Source organism: Heliconius melpomene, chromosome 11 (assembly GCF_056956725.1).
Source record: "Heliconius melpomene rosina isolate 202511_hmr_F chromosome 11, ASM5695672v1, whole genome shotgun sequence".
NCBI classification, from domain to species: Eukaryota; Metazoa; Arthropoda; class Insecta; order Lepidoptera; family Nymphalidae; genus Heliconius; species Heliconius melpomene.
Window position 1 is genome coordinate 8,368,798 of NC_140399.1, and position 17,340 is coordinate 8,386,137.

The window sequence follows — 17,340 nt, forward strand, 5'->3', positions numbered from 1 at the left end:
ATCTGACATCAATAGAGCGTGATAAATTTGCTACAACTGTTTCGTACGATTCATAAATGTAGGACTCGTGATTTGAAACAGTCTTTTATAGCTTCACGCTGTACCCCGTACAGAACAGGCAAGAGGAACTTGGGAACCTAGTTTTTAGATAATCAGTTCCCATTTAGACACTTCCGTTCCCCATTAAATTCTGGAGGCATTTTTTTTTAAATTCCTTATTGCACAAAATAAAATAAAAAATGTACAATAGGCGGGCTTAACGCTAAAAAGCATTTTCTTCCAGCAAACCTGTCATGTGAGAACAAAATGTGTAGGAGTGCAAAAAAAAAAAATTCAAATAAAATATCAATTTTCAAAATACATACAAGTATATGTAATAATAAATACAATATAAAAAGGCATTGCTTGTTAACTTAATTGAGCAGCGCTTTGCCTCTGTACCAGAACGAGGAAAATATTAAATATTTAATTTTCTCGAATGGGAATCGAACCTATAACCTCTCGCGTTTAGTCACACACTTGTTCCCCTGCACCACGACTTATTCATATGAACCTATTACATTCGCAATTATCAATTATGCTGATCCTATGTCACAAATGTTGATGGTTATTGGCCATTAGTTTGACGAGACCTTTCAAAACGGCCAACGCATCGCACGGAACATTGAATATTGAGCAGACATTATTATTTGTTTTTGTCTATAAATTTTAAAGTTATACTGGACCAACGGTTGCGCTTTCCTGGTCTTTTAGGTAATTTTAACCTTTTTTCTCTCGATAGATACTCTCGATTGTCGCTTGTTGCGAACTTTCATAAAATTTTAAGTTTGATGCTGTGTTTATTTTCAATTTAAAACGTTTTAAAAAATCAATTATTATTAAAAAATGCATTTCGATGCAATTAGAGAAAAAAAAATTAAATATACATATAAAAAATTCTATAATACCATAAGTGAGTTTTTTTTATTACGTAGTATTTTGTGCCTACATTCTAGTTATCATCATTACAATAATTGGAATAAATGTACGGTGATTTGTTATGTCAGTTTGGATCTCTCCACATTTACTTAAAAATAGTGATTGTGGATAGAAATGTTAAAATTTTGTTTTTTTGTTACCCTTACGTTTTAATATCTTTATTTATATAAAGTACTAGTGGACCCGGACGCGGCTACGCCTGCTTAAACTATAAGAATATTTATTAAATATATTATTTTCAGTTTTCAATAGAATTAGTCAGAAAATATAAGCTTAAATAATAAAAAGAATAATAAGTAGAGACATATTATAAGAAAAAATATCTGAGAAATTGAAAACCAACATAAGAAGTGAAAGTAACTAAAGAATATTCTTAATATAAGAAAAAATACCTATAACCCGCACCTAAAAGGATACTTTTTGCCAGCAATATCACATAAAATAAGAAGAGAACCAAAGTGTATTTTAAATTAAATATAACAGCAAATAAAGTTCGAAAATGTATGAAAATTTATAAAACCATCAACTTCATCTGCCCGTTCGCGTCGGTCATACTATGCCGCCCGAAGGCTAGGTCATTTGGAATCAGTGACATCTCCTTAATTATTTATTAGAATGTTATACAGTAAACTATAATTTCAATCTAGATGAAATGCTAAAAGTGACTATTATATTTATTTTCATAAGGATGAATATCAAAATGTCGCGGTAACGGTTGCGTAGCGACGCGACGGTTGTTATTAACATGGCAGAATAAATTTCATGTCAAATTAGAAAGTACTTTAAAATATATTAGTTTATATGTGTAATGTAATATTATATAGCCTATAGCACTTCTGAAGAATGCAGCTTTCATACAAAACAAAAACAATGTAAATCGGACCAGTAGATCCACAGATCTTAGCGTTCAAACAAACAAACAAACAAACAAACTTCTCCGCTTTATTATATTAGTATAGATTGCTTAAAGTCTGTTGATTTCGTACTGCTACTAGTAGTTTGTCAACTTCGTGGATATTGTGTAAAAATTCTTGTTTGGGACTCGTCACTTCCCTATAAAGACCTGTTTTTTATTTTCAATTTTGGAAATGATAATCGATTAAATTATTTTAAAACCATATAAAAACTTTATTATTCCAATCATATACTGTTTTGTATTTATCTTATTACAAAAAACAATATTATAATAATGACAATGACACGAAAATGACGTAACTTGCTAACCTATTGTATTGGAAATTGATAGGAAATTTATTAATTTTGTTATTTCAAAGTTTATTTGCATGTCTATATTTCTTTTTAAAATAATTTTAGTATGTACTAAGCACTTTTGAACATTTCTCGAAGAATAAACAGACGCTCGCGACGTAGGCGTACTCCGGTTTTCTGCATAAATCAAAGTTAACCGCCCTATTGGAGGAATATTGCCTGTGAATGTAATACGTTTATGTTAGTATTTAATTTTTTTCTTGTTTTTTTTTATTAAAAGAACTTAAAAGAACTAAATATATATAAGAACAATTCATAAATTTAATTATCTTGATAATAATTTATTGTTAAATAAGAATTCATTCATTCATTCATTCAGGGCATCTTTAGGTTCTAACTAGGCACCTACATATTGTTTTTGATTTCAATTCCCTTTGGACCAACGGACTATAAACCAGTCCACTATTTACATATTAACTTATCTTAATGTCCATAGATAGAATGAGTGATATCTTTTAATGGATATTGGAAGTGTTAGGGAAAACGAGGTCTTACTAAGAGTCTTGGCACATAAATTAGATAGGTCAACATATTTTCTAAGTAAATATATCCAAAATTTTGAAAATGATAATTATTTATTATGTCTAGTAATTTATATGAAAATATATATAAATGTGGATTTAATAATTAAAAGTACAATACAAAGATGTTTTCAAAAAATAATATATAAATATTAATATGTAATTACCTACTATAAATATTATATACAAAAGCTCCGTATTATATAGTTTTAAGGCAATATTTTTAAACTCATGGCCAATGTACCACAGTGACCGTGAGCTTTGAAAGGTGAACAATGTGATAAAATCTACTTCTTATTTCATTTATTGTATTGAAAATACTTTAAAACCGTTTTGAGTAGGCAGAGGGAACCTAGTGTTAAGACACTCCGTTCCCAATTTTTCCGCGGAATTCTGGAGGCTTTCCGTGTTGGCGATTTGCCTCCACACCAGAGCGAACAAATGAAAATATAAATTATATATATAAATAAAATATTTAATTTCCTAAAGTGGAAATCGAACCCGCAACCAGTCGCGTTTACATTCACTTGTACCTGTGCCACGACTGGCCTCAATTGTATAATTGAGGTGATATATGGAGTTATGTAACAAGTTACTTTATATTTAACCTACTTTGAATAGGATAACACATGTAAGCTTTCTTTTACATGCTTCCTACAGTCATTTCCGGGCTTCTATTTGGATTATAAGGTAAGAAAACTTGTGACCTGCTTGTAGTTTTCGTTTTATTTAACTAGAATTAGATTATATTAACTTAAACAAACAAAACCCATGAAGTAAATAATAATTTTTTCCTTTTCTATTACTGGAATATTATTATGTAAATATTGTACGTCAATAATTTTAATATGCATCCTCATTTTTCCTGTCGTTTTATTACTTAATATACCAATTTGTGTTTATTTCTTTAACATATTAGCTTGTTTTATTTAAATATTTTTACCTTTATATCAGTATCTCGAAGGTAAACTTCTTTACTCGTGTCCACCTGTCCCTGCTATACGAGTAATAAATAATTTTAACATAGTTACAAAATCTGTTTACCATACAGCCATTGTTCGTGAGATATTGCATTTTGGAAGATGGTATTACGCAACTTAAAGTTGTAATTTAAGTATGACATGTGATTGTAAAAGCTTAAGCTAAGCTTTTCCCTTATGGAATATATGCTACAGCTTATAATTATAGTATTTTATATTACATAAAAATCTACTCTTAGAGATATCGTTAGATTTATTTTAATGAAGAAATATAATTTTAGAGGCCAGTCGTGGCGCAGGAGCCCAAGCGTATGGTTGTGTACGCGACAGGTTGTGGGTTCAATTCCGATTCAAGGAATTTAAATATTTAATATTTTTTTTTTTTTTTTTTTTTTTTCTATCTTGCGGGATACACCGTGAATAATAAATTAAATTAAAATAATGATTTAAAACAACATATGTACATTTCCGTTTGGTTCTATTACAAAGTAATACTTTTAGACTCAATAAAATATTTGTAAACTTTGATTTGGAAGTAACTTAAAATGACAGAACAAGTTATTACCAGTACAGACAGTTAGTTTAGGCATTCACTGTCGGCACTTATCCAGATTCTTGGAAATGTTGCGCGTCCTAAAAGGAAACGCACTGATGTCACTTGCCATATGCCGTATGCGTAAGTATACGATACGTTCGGCAAATGTGGTTATAGTTAAAATCTAAATTTTTGTTTTTATATGACCCAAATCTATTTGTACATTTGCTAATAATTGCGAAATAAATTATTTTCTTAAATATATATCTATTTGCTATTTTATCATGTTAAATAAAATATTTTTGTGTTTTCTCGAATATAAAGTAACATTTTAATACGTGTAAGTTAACTACGTTACGCAAATAGATAAACAATAGATAGATCGATTGAATATTTAGGTGCTAAGAAAGGAAGGGACTTGTTGGCTGGGTTCCATAAGATTATTTAATACTGATTTGCATACTTATTTTTAGAAGTTTTTCCACATATTTCTTTAGTTTTGTGTGTATCCCGCATGTAGCAGGGTAGGGAAAGGGAGTCTAGTGTTAAGGCACTCCACTCTCCTCTTTCAATTTCCTATATTACAATACACTCCAGTGGGGATCGAAACCACAACCTGTCAGGTTTACTGTCACACGCTTGTGCCCCTGCGCCATAAGGTTATTTTTATATAGGTATTTGAGATTTATCAGACATTACGAAGCTCTCTATTTTTCTGCTCAAATGAAATGGTAAAAAAATAATAAAAACATTTTTTATTTTTCTATAACGGTACTCCTTAAATCTTGGTTTGAAGAAACATCTTGCAAATCTCATTGTGAGTTATCAACATGTACGCCACATGGTGTGCTTTTATTTAGCTTCAAGCTTAAACAATGTTTGCGTGACTTTTAACCTATACCATACCATTTTGTTTTGAAAGATTGGTGACTTTGAATCATAAATATTATAAAAAATACTATTTTATCAGCTTCACGCTGTATCCCGTATATAGCAGGGTAGGCAGAGAGAACCTAGTGTTGAGACACTCCGTCTCCCACCTTCCGTCGAATTTACGAGGCATTGTCAGTTCAGTGGCGGCACTCAACGCACCGCTTTTGCCTTGGTACCAGAGCGAAGAAATAAAAATATTAATAAATATTTATTCATGACCTCGAATTGGCCTCAACTTATTATTTCTTCTTGAATTATAAACTGTGAACTTCTCTCCTTCTCCTTCTTTTGTAAATTCTTATTTAATAAAAGAAATAGAGTTAATTTTACACGACATTTATAACTTAATATTTTAAGCCGTATATTAATTTGGTACACAGTGTGTTTTAATGGAAATAACATTGGGGACAGAACCATATGTGTGAAAACGATTTATTATTAGCTTTGCGACTTGCGAGTACATTTAAGGCAAATGGGCCTGACTCATGACTTCGAGTCGGTGAACTTCAACTAAAGTCTTTTTATAATCTGTTAATATTTAATTTATGTTTATTTTAATGACCCTTATATTTATAAAATGAATGCAATAAATATTTTATTGGAAGTTGTTTTCTAAAATTTTATTTTTATAGGTTTACTATGTCCACGCTGTATCCCACATACAACAGGGTAGGCAGAGGAAATCTTTTGTCATTTTCTGCCGAATTTTGGAGACATTATGTGTTGAGTGGCAGAACTTTAAATTATAACACATGTAAGTAAATAGAGGCCAGTCGTGGCGTAGTGGCATCTGCGAGCGAGTGTAAACGCGATAAGTTGTGGGTTTGGTTTCCACTTGAGGAAATGAGACAATATAATATTTTCATTACTTGTAACGAGGCAAAGCGCGGCGTTAAGTTCCGCCACTCAACATGTAAAGCCTCCAGAAAAGGCGGAAAGTGGTAAACGGAAGGATCTTAATACTAGGTTTTTAGCTTAGCTTTGCTCTACCTACCATGCTATGTGCGGGATAAAAAAAATCTACGTAAATGTGTCAATATAAGACACATAACACATTTTGAGCTCTCGTATTTTTATTTTTCAAAAAAGGTAAAAACTGTAAAGTAAACGTAAATTGACCCTTTGAAATGTTTTACTACTATTCATGTAGTTATTGTTCATTAATTAGGAAGCGCAGTGTATGTCACTTTATGCAGCTGCTGCTTATTAATGAATATGAATTTAATTCAATCGGACGAAGGGTAAAGCTTATTTTTTTAAATTTTTAGCTTCAGAGGGAACCTGGGAACCTAGTGTTAAGAAACTCCGTTCCCATTAAGACACCGTTGCCCACTTTCCGCTGAATTCTAGAGGCATTCCGTAGTCCTAAATGAAGAGTTCTCTTCGTCAAGTTTGTTAAATATAAAATACAGTAGATATATGTATAATCTTTTTTTTTTTAATTGAAATAGATACAAATTAAAAAAAAAAATGATGAGCAGACTGAACAGAGTAAAAATATAGTTATCGTCTAAATATCAATCTTAATATTTAAACAAAAACCTACCTAATTGTTTTTATGAATGTAGGAAGCTAAAGCAAAACAAATACAAAACAAAATACTATTAGTACCAATTTAATTAAGGAACATATTAAAAGATATCGATCAAATCATTTCCTATGAATGCAATAGGCAATTACTTCGCTGTATGAAGTTTATCGTTTTGACCGTTCGTATTTAGTAAGTAAGAATTCAATATTTTATTCTTATCATATTTTCTTACTTGCTCTAATATATGTAATATATTTATATATTTTACTTGTAGAATAAATAACTTGAGGCCGTCATGGCGCGGTGGTAGAATCACGTGACTGTAAACTCGACGGTTGTAGATTTGATTTCCACTCGGGGCAATGAGTTATTATTAATTAATATTTGTATTTCGTACTGGTAACAAAGAAAAGCGCAGTGACGAGTTCCGCCACTCAACACGCAATGCCTCAAAAACTCGAACGAGGTGTTCAAAATTAGGTTCCCTCAACAACACACATTAAGACGGAACATTAGGTTCCCTCTGCCTTTTATGTATATGCGAGGTATATATTAAATAAATAAATAGAACAAATATCTTAACTAAATGGAATGAGTTATGTTCGACTGAGTTCCACTAAAATTTGAAGCACATGTGAAATAACATGGTAAGATGATTCTCCTATAATGTAGCCACTTTGTGACCTCAATTTCTTCAGAATCAGTTAAAACAAACAATGACATCATACTAAAAACTAAGCTTTGGGCGCCATTTTTATATGAGTAATACATGTATTAATGTCCCATATTATTGTAAGCGTATTTGACTTTTTTTTTAAATATTTCCATATTATGGCTCTATAATTGATATATAATATGGACACTTCGCTAAATTCTTCTTTACTTCTACTACTTCTTTCTATTAAAGAAATATATCTGTATTTATAGGGCGAAGACATAAATCTGCTAATATAGGGATATATTTAGGTACGTTACAGGCTAAAAAAATTAAGCCATTCAATCGAGAAACTTTGATCTATTTATTTGGTAAAAATAAACAAAGAATATAATATGTAAGAACTTCCATTAACTTACTTAGATTAAAGCAGACGAGACTTTTATTTATTTTTGACTTCCCTTTTAGTAAAGACAATCCATAACATGGTTGACCGTTTAAAATAATTAACCTCGTAAGATGTAATAACTTGAAAAGGAGTCCATTATGTCTGGCGTCTTGTTGTTTTCATGGACCTATTAATAGCATTCTAATAATAAGTGCGGTAGTGTTGCCAGTTTATAACAGATTTTTTTCATTTGTAATTATTTTATTATGTTAAATAATGTATAGTATTATGTATATATGTATCAAAATAATTAAATATTCATATAGATATAAAATGCATTTCAAAGTTATTTTTGTATATGTTGTTGTTATTCACAACCATAAATATTAGATTAATCTATTAATGAACTTGTAACATTAATTTACTTATTCCTAATTAGATATATTAAAAAAATATAGCTAGGTAACCATTTTGATTTATATATAGCTAACAAAAAAAATGTTATATATTAAAAATATTAATAAAATTGAAGTGTTCCAGTAGATGGCAACACTAAATTTACTGTTTACTTATCTTCGCTTCCATACAAGCGTTCTACGAAACATTTATAATTGGGTCAGATTCGTTAGAATTTATTTTATGGCGTCATTCCCTTAACCCGCTTGTGTTTATGTTTTAGTACTAGTTGCATGTGCTTTAAAGTCTTATTACACACTAAATAACACAGTGTAAATTGAAAAAATATTTGTGTAGTATTTCCTTATATACTTGTATCCGACTGGTTGTGGATTCGAATCTCACTCGAGGGAAAGCGCGGCTTTGAGTTACGTCAGTCAACGTTACCTCTGCCTACCCTGAGCTGGCTTATTTATTTTTATTTAAAAAATATATTTATATTTCCTTATATAAGTACTTCTATAGAACTTTGAAAGAAGTTTTGATTTGTGTATTTCTTTCTAACCTTAACTTATACCCAATTACCCATTCTATTTACGGTGTTATAGGAAAGTTGCCCAATATCCACACAAGTAGCCTTCGATAGGTCTGAGTTGGTCAACACAATCTTTTATTTAGTCAATACAAACATTCTTGACCGACCTCCGGAAGTCGTTTCCATGGGGGCCAGTTCAGCTGTTTAGTACTTTTGCGTACCACTTAATACTTTTATATCTAAATCTTGTTCTGCAATAATTTCTATTATAAAATAAGATTGTATAAAGCGACAGAGTAATTTTGAATTGTATTTTAGAATTTATATTATTAACTAAGAATTTATTTAAAAATATTCTTAATATTTTAATATTAATACTTTCACGTAATTTTTAAATGTAACTCTTTGATTTTACAGGATTTGTAAAAAAAAAAAATGAAGTACCTACAGGCAAACTAAATTAGTATCAGTCTATTCTTTCAATACTAAGCCCAATTGGGAAATAGGAAATATCTATAATATATATAACTAGCTTTTACCTGTGGTTTCACACTCGTGTTCTATTGAAAATAACTAAAGACCCATTTGTGTGCCCGAGGTAACTTTGACCTCAGGGTTACCTGAAAGATATTAACCGTGACATCTATGGACTATTCAACACATTTTTTTTATTTGAAAATATCTGAGTTTTATAATACTATTATAAATTATAGAAAGAAATCAAATCAAAACTGAGTAAACAGTGTTATTTACATAAATAAACATAACGTTATTGATACTATCTTTTAAACTAGATTTGATGAGATAACATTCATTCACTTGAAACATTACGTCGATAGTGATTCAGGGCATATTAGAAAGGAGATAGAAGGACGTGGGAATAAAATGGCATCAATTATAAAACGTTATTAATATAAGGCAAGAGATGTATCGGATAACTGACTGCGTCAAGCTTCAGTTATCTGATCCTATTGCTGAGTAGGCTATAGTGAAATCGAAAATATTATAAACTAAATAATGTTAAATAGTAGATTTTTTTTTCAGCTTCACGCTGTATCCCGCACACAGCAAGGTAGGCAGAGGGATGCTAGTGTTAAGACACTCCGTTCCCCACTTTCTACCGAATTCTGGAGGCATTGCGTGTTGAGTGGCAGAACTCAACACTCTAAATAGTAGGTGGTGCAGAATAAATAGAAAGTTTATATATATAAATTTAATGGAATTTTTGTTTTAAAATACCATAGTGGCTTCGTAGGTAGAGCTTGCATTATGATATTTATTTTATGGGTTTGATTCTTGCTGGGTTCGCTAGTATGTTGATGTTTATAATATTTTTCTTATAAAATCTGCTTAAATTAGATTAATTCCGTTTTTAGATATATGAATAAATATTGTAAATAAGACGGAAACTAAAAAACAGCAACACCTATTTGTTCGCGTTACAGCTGTGCCTTATCATCGTTTGAAAAATTTTACACGACCCATTTATAGACATAACCAAAACTGTCGATACGGTTAAATAATGTACATCTGTCTATAGATACGGATATTTGTATTATTATATTTTTATTCGATTATTGGACGTGGTGTGGTCATAAACTTTTGAACAACCAAAGCAAAGTTCGATATTGGTAATTTTAAGATAGTCATGTTTTTTTATATTATAATTACATGGAAGTTAACTTTAAACGTATATTTTATATTCATATACTTAAACGTTTTTTTTAAGTTTTCAGGGCAATTTATTTGTTAATCAAATTTCCGGAGTGGCCACCAGTCTATTCTGGGTCATCCCAGGGGTGGCCCATGCCCCCCCTCTTCATACGACCATGTCAAAATACTAATATTGTTTTTTTTGATAGGCGAATAGCAACGGAGAATATGCAACGCGAAGTTTGCCGCGAGTGAGGATAGATGGCGGTAGTAACGCTGGAAACGGTGTTCGGTTACGGTGCTGGGCCGCGCCGCCTTCCATCACTGAAGAAGAAGCAGAAGATGACATTGAAGAGGATGCTGTGTCGCTACGTGCATTGCCTTCACATGGTAAGTTTTTTTTTGTAAAATATATATAATAATGTTTAATTTTCCTTCTGATTTATGTGTTATATGCTTATGATTCCTCTCTGATGAGGAAGACATTCATCACGCAGTGTCTTAAATTAAGAGTGGAGTGTCTTGACACTATGTTCTCTCTTAATACTTTGTTATGTGCAGAATAGAGACTGAAATAGAAAATATTTTAGAACCGCCATCTAGTGTGGAATAGCTTAATGTTAAATCGAGCGCCATCTATGTAGCTTTATCGTACATTATATTTCCTGCCAATATTATTTCACACTAGATGTCTTTATATGTTTCTTGTTAAAATAATTTAAATTTAAAGCATTCAACAGATTTTGTTTTTAGTATCAAAAAATATGGAATTTTATTTTCAATATAAGCGCAATTACCTTAATACTATATTACTTCAACTTTGGTAACTTTAAATGTCAAATAAAAAGTCATATGAGGCCAATTATATCCAGTTGTTTTGGATTTATATGAATAATTAACCAAATATGATACGCGTATAAAACTTATATTTTGTGCGAATAGTAATTGTAAAACAACTAAGTATGTATAAACGGAGCACTCTTATAAGTTCTCTCTACCTATTTTTATAGCTCACCAGTATCCCGCATGTACCAGGATAGGCAGATGGAATCTAGACAGTTCAGACACTCCGCTTCCTACTCTCCACTGAAATCTCAAGGCAGTGCGTGTTAAGTGACGGAGCTGAACGCCGTGCTTTACCCCGTTACCAGAGCGTTTTGTCTCTACCTATCCTGTAATAAATTAGCGACACAAAACAGAAAATCCCATTACTCACGTTTCACACATCGTTCAAAGACATTTAAAAGTTAAAAATTTATCAATAACTTATTTGTAATTTAAGTTAATTATGTATATATTCATAAGTGTATGGTTCAAGTCTGCTATTATTACCAAACACTTCATGATTCATTTTTCGAGTAGGTACTCCTCAACTTCGCAATTGTCTCATTGAAATTGAAAATATATTTAATTTCGCTTCACTTCATTATATTATATATACATTTGTATAATAAAGTGGGACAACCCTATTCCGATTGATAGACACAGTGACGCGCGCGCACCCATCCGGCACCAATCGATTACAGCGCATTTTACGCACCAACTGCATATTTGTCGCTGTTTTTATTTTACTTTTGAGATTATGTTTTTGTTTCTCTCGTTATTCTTTAATACGTTTACTTTTAATACTTTTTTCACGTTGTATCCCGCACACTTCAAGGTAGGCAGAGGGAACTTAGCGCTAAGCAACTCTGTTCCTCATTTTCCGTTAATTTCTGGGGCATCGCGTTGAGTGGTGCTACTTAACGCCGCGTTTTGATTCGACACCAGACCGAAGAAATGAAAATATTAAATATGTCGTCGTTAAAATATGTCGTCGAGTGGGAATCGAACCCATAACCTGTCGCATCCTTTGCGCCGCGACTGGCCCCCTTACTTTTAATATAATTTTGATTCTCTAATGTTAATTAAATACATTTGTTGATATGTAGAATGCTATAGAGATAGTTAAAAAATATTTGTAGTAGCTAAGAAAGATTTTACATCCGTCGACGGTGGTTATTATTTTGGAAATATCACGTGACATTATATTTCTGAATTAAAAGGTTGCCCTATTAATTCTTTCTAAAGGTTAAGACGATAAATGCCTTGATTTCTCCTTTTGCCGTGTACTATTTGATTGCTAATATTAAATAATATTTACATATATATATAAAAATATGGAACGAAATTTAATATTTTATTAGTTAAAATATTAATTTTACAATTCATAGTAACTTTTTTTTTAATACTTTTAATTTATTATTAGATGTATTTGAGGTCGCCGTGGTGCAGGGACACACAGTGTGACTGTAAACGCGGAAGGCTGTAGGATCAATTCCCAACCGAGGAAATTAAATATATAATACATACATACGAGTATATTCATTTCTTGGCGACGAGGCAATGCCTTCAAATTTCGGCGAAAAAAGGAGAACGGAGAGTTTTAACTGTTAACACTCTTCGCTTTACCTACCCCTCTGCGTGCGGGATACAGAAAAGCTAAAAAATGTATTGTATTATATCGATTATACCTATTCGCTTAAGTAGTAGAATAAAAACTAAAGTACCCTGAACTGTGCAGTCAGTTGGAAATACTTTTTCACTGTCGGATGGCTAGGCCCTTCCTTTAAAGTAAAACGAGCAATTAGGGCCACTCGTAGTCGTTTATAATTGACATTGCTCCCTCGGGTCCCGATCATACGGACAGCGTGACATTCATTCCCTCTTGTATCTATTAAGACTGTATAATTACATACACAATAGATATAGGTCATTAATTTAAATTATTTTTAAGGTTTTTTAAATTTAGTGAATAGATTTTGATAAATTAAACTTGATTTTTACTTGTTTTGATATTGCAAAAAAAAACGGATAAAAATTACATTAAATATAAGTATGTTATTGTAGAAAAATTTGCTTCCAAAATAAAATATTGGTTTGTTCAGTCAATATTAAGATAGTGAGAAAATACGGATTCCATTGACGTCTCACAAACAGAGGATGCTGCTAGTGCGACCAAACCGAAATTCTAAATTAGTTACGAGTTAAATTTGTCGTTTCTACCGTTTTGTCATATTTTTGAAATTCTTAAGATAGAATCATTGTTGGAGTGAATGCTAAGGATAATTCAATTTAATTCTCTTATAACAATAAATTACTGGAAAATATTGCAATAATTATAAACGAAAACATCACTTTTAAGAGAGATCCATTCTTTGAAATTTATATTATTTTTAAAATAACTGCTTTATTGTGAGTGCTTAATTATGGATATTTTCTGTGAATATAATATGAATAAGTTATTAATTTTTTCATGAACGAACTAATTAAATCACATTCACACACGGAAAAGTAGAGCGAAGAACAAAGCAAAGAGATATCGTCTTTTGTGTTTTATGAAAGGATATTATAATTAATGACAATTATATTTGACCTAAAATAAGTTTAATTTGTCATTTCGTCAAATGAGAATATCATGGATTTGTAGAACCGCTTACGTTCAAGCAGCTAACACGATTCCTATGAACATTAGCCGACTTGAATGATAATGTATAACAAATCCAAAAGTCCAGGACTGTTCGTGTTTTGTGGACTGTATGTTCTAAGTTATAAAGGTTATTTTAGAAAAGCAAAATTTTCCTTGTGGTTAACCATTCATATGGCGATGTGGTTTTAAAGAATCGTTTCGAAAAATATTTGTCACGCTCGGTTTGTTAGTGTTCCAATATGAGTACGTTGACAAGCATATTCAATCTTTGTTTTTGTATTACTTCACCAAATTACTTTACCTTTATCTATTAAGTTACATTTATTCACGTAATGCCTCCAAAATTCGACAGAAAGTGGGGAACACAGTATCTTAACACTAGGTTTCCTCTGCCTTCCCTTCTGTGTGCGGGAGGCTGATTTGATTTTATTTATTCAAATGTCAGTACTTTAATAAATTTCAGTGTTGTAAATTTAATAAAATATAAATTGTTGTGTATTTTATATTTTCTGTTCTATTTTTGTAACAGTTATTAATTAGTAAATTGGAAAAATAAATGACGTTACACAAAAGCAAAAGCATTACTACTAGTGTGTCATCTATGTAAAAATCAATTTAATTACGTGAATTTTACAGTAGAGCCAATTTATTTTCAGAACGAGACATATAAGACATAAATATCTTCTTTTATAAATAAATTATTTATATTTTACTTGTTATTTCCTTAAAAGGATTCTATAAGGAAAATTAAGATACCTCCTTAGCGTAATAATAAGTAATTAATCCAATCACAGTTTTGTTATGGCAACTGCTTGGTTGAAGGATTTCAAAATAACTTAAACCCACCTCGTTTCTTATAGTATTATTATTTTTTATAATAAAACAGGAAAGACATTGAAAGGAACTGAAAAAAAAAAAAAAACTGTCATCATGAAACATTAGCAAACAAATTATATGTACAAATATTTTGCTTACATACTTCGATAGTCCGCCATATTGTAATTGAAATGAAAACTTTTTTATAGTGACATTTAAAATAGCCCTCTCCAAAAGATTTATATACATTTCGTTTTTAATATTGATTTTTGAAATGTAACATTCATTATAGCTTAATAGCATGCCTTGTACAAGTGCTATAATTAATATAAAATTTCCAATTATTGGTTTCCAATATCGAACTTAAACGTCCAATGTTAAATATTGAAATAATAATAAAATATTACATTTTAAGACATTCGTAAAAAATAAAGGTACATATATCTTTCAATATCAGGGCCATTACTTTCATTTATGTCAATATATATATAAAAAAAGTATTTTTGTTTATCTATCTATGTATTTACATGAGTCAGTCAGTAGTATATGAGCCTACTATCCTTATATCAGTCGGTGACTGCACTGTCGCATCGTCGCTGCTACTGTCTATTGTCTCAGCTAATGCATTCAGGGTTGCCAAATCTAATGGCTTTTAAAATTAAAACATGCTAAGAAGCACAGATAAATTATTCTTTTTATAATTTTCTAATATAGAATTAGGCCAGCTTGTGGCTGTAAACGACAGGTCGTGGGTTCGATTACCACTTGAAAAAATAAATATTTAATTTTTCATTTCTTCTTACTTCGGCAAAAAGTGTCTTAACATTAGGCTCTCTGCCTACCCTGCTACATGCGAGATACACTGTGAAGCTGAAAAAAAAAATCAATATAAAAAAGTAATGAGTAACTGAAACTGAAAAACAATCGTAAAATATATAAAAAAATAATTTCCGTGATTTTAATTTTATAATCGATCAGGCACAGACTACCCGAATATATAATATCCACGTCCCTCACAATCGGCACATACATTTTTAATAAGCGGAAAATTACTCTCGACAATAAGTTGCATTTGACGCCCCTACTGACGGCCGAGGCCGGCGCGAAGCGTGGCGTTCGCGCCAGTGCGTTATGTCGCTTCCGACCCGCCACACATCGGCATATCGGAGTTCGAAATTCAAAAATTGCGGTTTTTTTTTCGTTTTTTTCGCACGCATTACTTTTCACGTAAAAAGTTTTCCGCAGTGCGTTGTTTTTGAGTGAATCGAGTGTTGTGTTTGTGTGTGAGCTTTCAACAATCAGCTGTTCAGGATATTATAACTAATATAAATAAGGTTAAAATAATGGTTTTACTGCAACTACGAGACAGTTTTACGGTTTTTATAATATATTTTCGATTTAAATATAAATAAAATACATTTTTAAATGCATTTTTGAGGCTTACGACTGTAACGCGACGGTTGTGGATTCGATCCCCACTCGAGGAAGTGGAATATTTATTTACGTTCATATTTCCATTGCTTCGCTCTCGTGTCGAGGCAAATCGTGTCGTTGTGGTCTGCCATTCAACACGCAATGCCTCCAGAATTCGGCAGACAGTTCCCACGACACGAGGTTCCCTCTGTCTAATCTGTTGTGTGCGGGATACAGCGTGAAGCTGAAAATACATTTTATCGTAGAAAACATGAGATGTAATATATGAACGAGCAGTTTAAATAACTCTGCAATAGTTCCATTATGTTGACATTACCGTCATGCATTCAAAGGAAATTATGGATTGAGTGCACAGAATAGAAAGTGATAAGATAATTAATTGCAAATTACTCTCTTTTGTACCATAAACACTATCGTACTGTAAATCTTATGAAAATTTATTCAGTCAGTGCCTATTAATGTCTAGAAAAATTCTAGTACACTATAAAAACTTTCGAATTACTAACTTAAAAGTAAGTTTTTATTTATTAAAATATGTAGTTTTATTCTATAAGTGCATTCAATTAATGAATAAACTAATAACTGTGAGAACTAGGTTGTTAATTAATATGTATTTTAAGAGTATATTATTATTTACGTAGAACAGTTAGTTAGTTATTATAACATCCGAAGATAATAATGTGTGGGAGTAAACATTTGCACATTTTAGTATTGTTTTGTTGTTATTACGTAAATAATTGTAATAGTCGCGTTAAGTAGAGTAAATGGAAATGTTGATTCATTTAAAATATTTATTTCAAATGTTAGATTATTTATTAAAATTAATATTTACTTAAATTTAATATATAGATACATTTTTTATTAAGAATAAATTAAATCTAATCGATTTGTTCATTGTCGGCGGAAAGAAAGGAGTGTCTTAACACTAGGCCTGAAAAAAGAAGGTATGACAATAATTTTTATCTGATAGTTTGTCAAAACTTGTTAAATTATTATTTAACATACGATATATCAAATTATTATTCAACATATTTCGCCAAATCATCGGATTTAAACATAAACTGTTATGTCCATGCAAAAATCGGCAATTCATCGCTTGCGGGACTACGTAGAGCCGTTACTCTCTTTTGATACTCGATTACGTTCGAGGACGAGATATTGTACGAGATACGTATTAGTTTCGTACATCAGTTATGCAATGCATACATATTTTCGTGTTGCATAAAAATTCCGTGCCGCTAATGTTT

General features: G+C 31.1%; 1 protein-coding gene across 5 annotated transcripts in view; it reads left to right on the top strand.

The window, feature by feature from the left end:
- raskol (Ras GTPase-activating protein raskol) overlaps positions 1 to 17,340 on the top strand; it is a 136,662-nt gene that overhangs the window by 43,298 nt on the left and 76,024 nt on the right. For 3 of the 5 annotated variants that reach the window (XM_085192562.1, XM_085192559.1, XM_085192558.1), the window contains 2 exons: positions 3,429 to 3,458; positions 10,584 to 10,764. In XM_085192562.1, the coding sequence (XP_085048688.1) occupies positions 3,429 to 3,458; positions 10,584 to 10,764 (211 nt within the window). The remainder of the gene's footprint in view (positions 1 to 3,428; positions 3,459 to 10,583; positions 10,765 to 17,340) is intronic. The other 2 variants (XM_085192564.1, XM_085192560.1) reach the window with 1 other exon arrangement.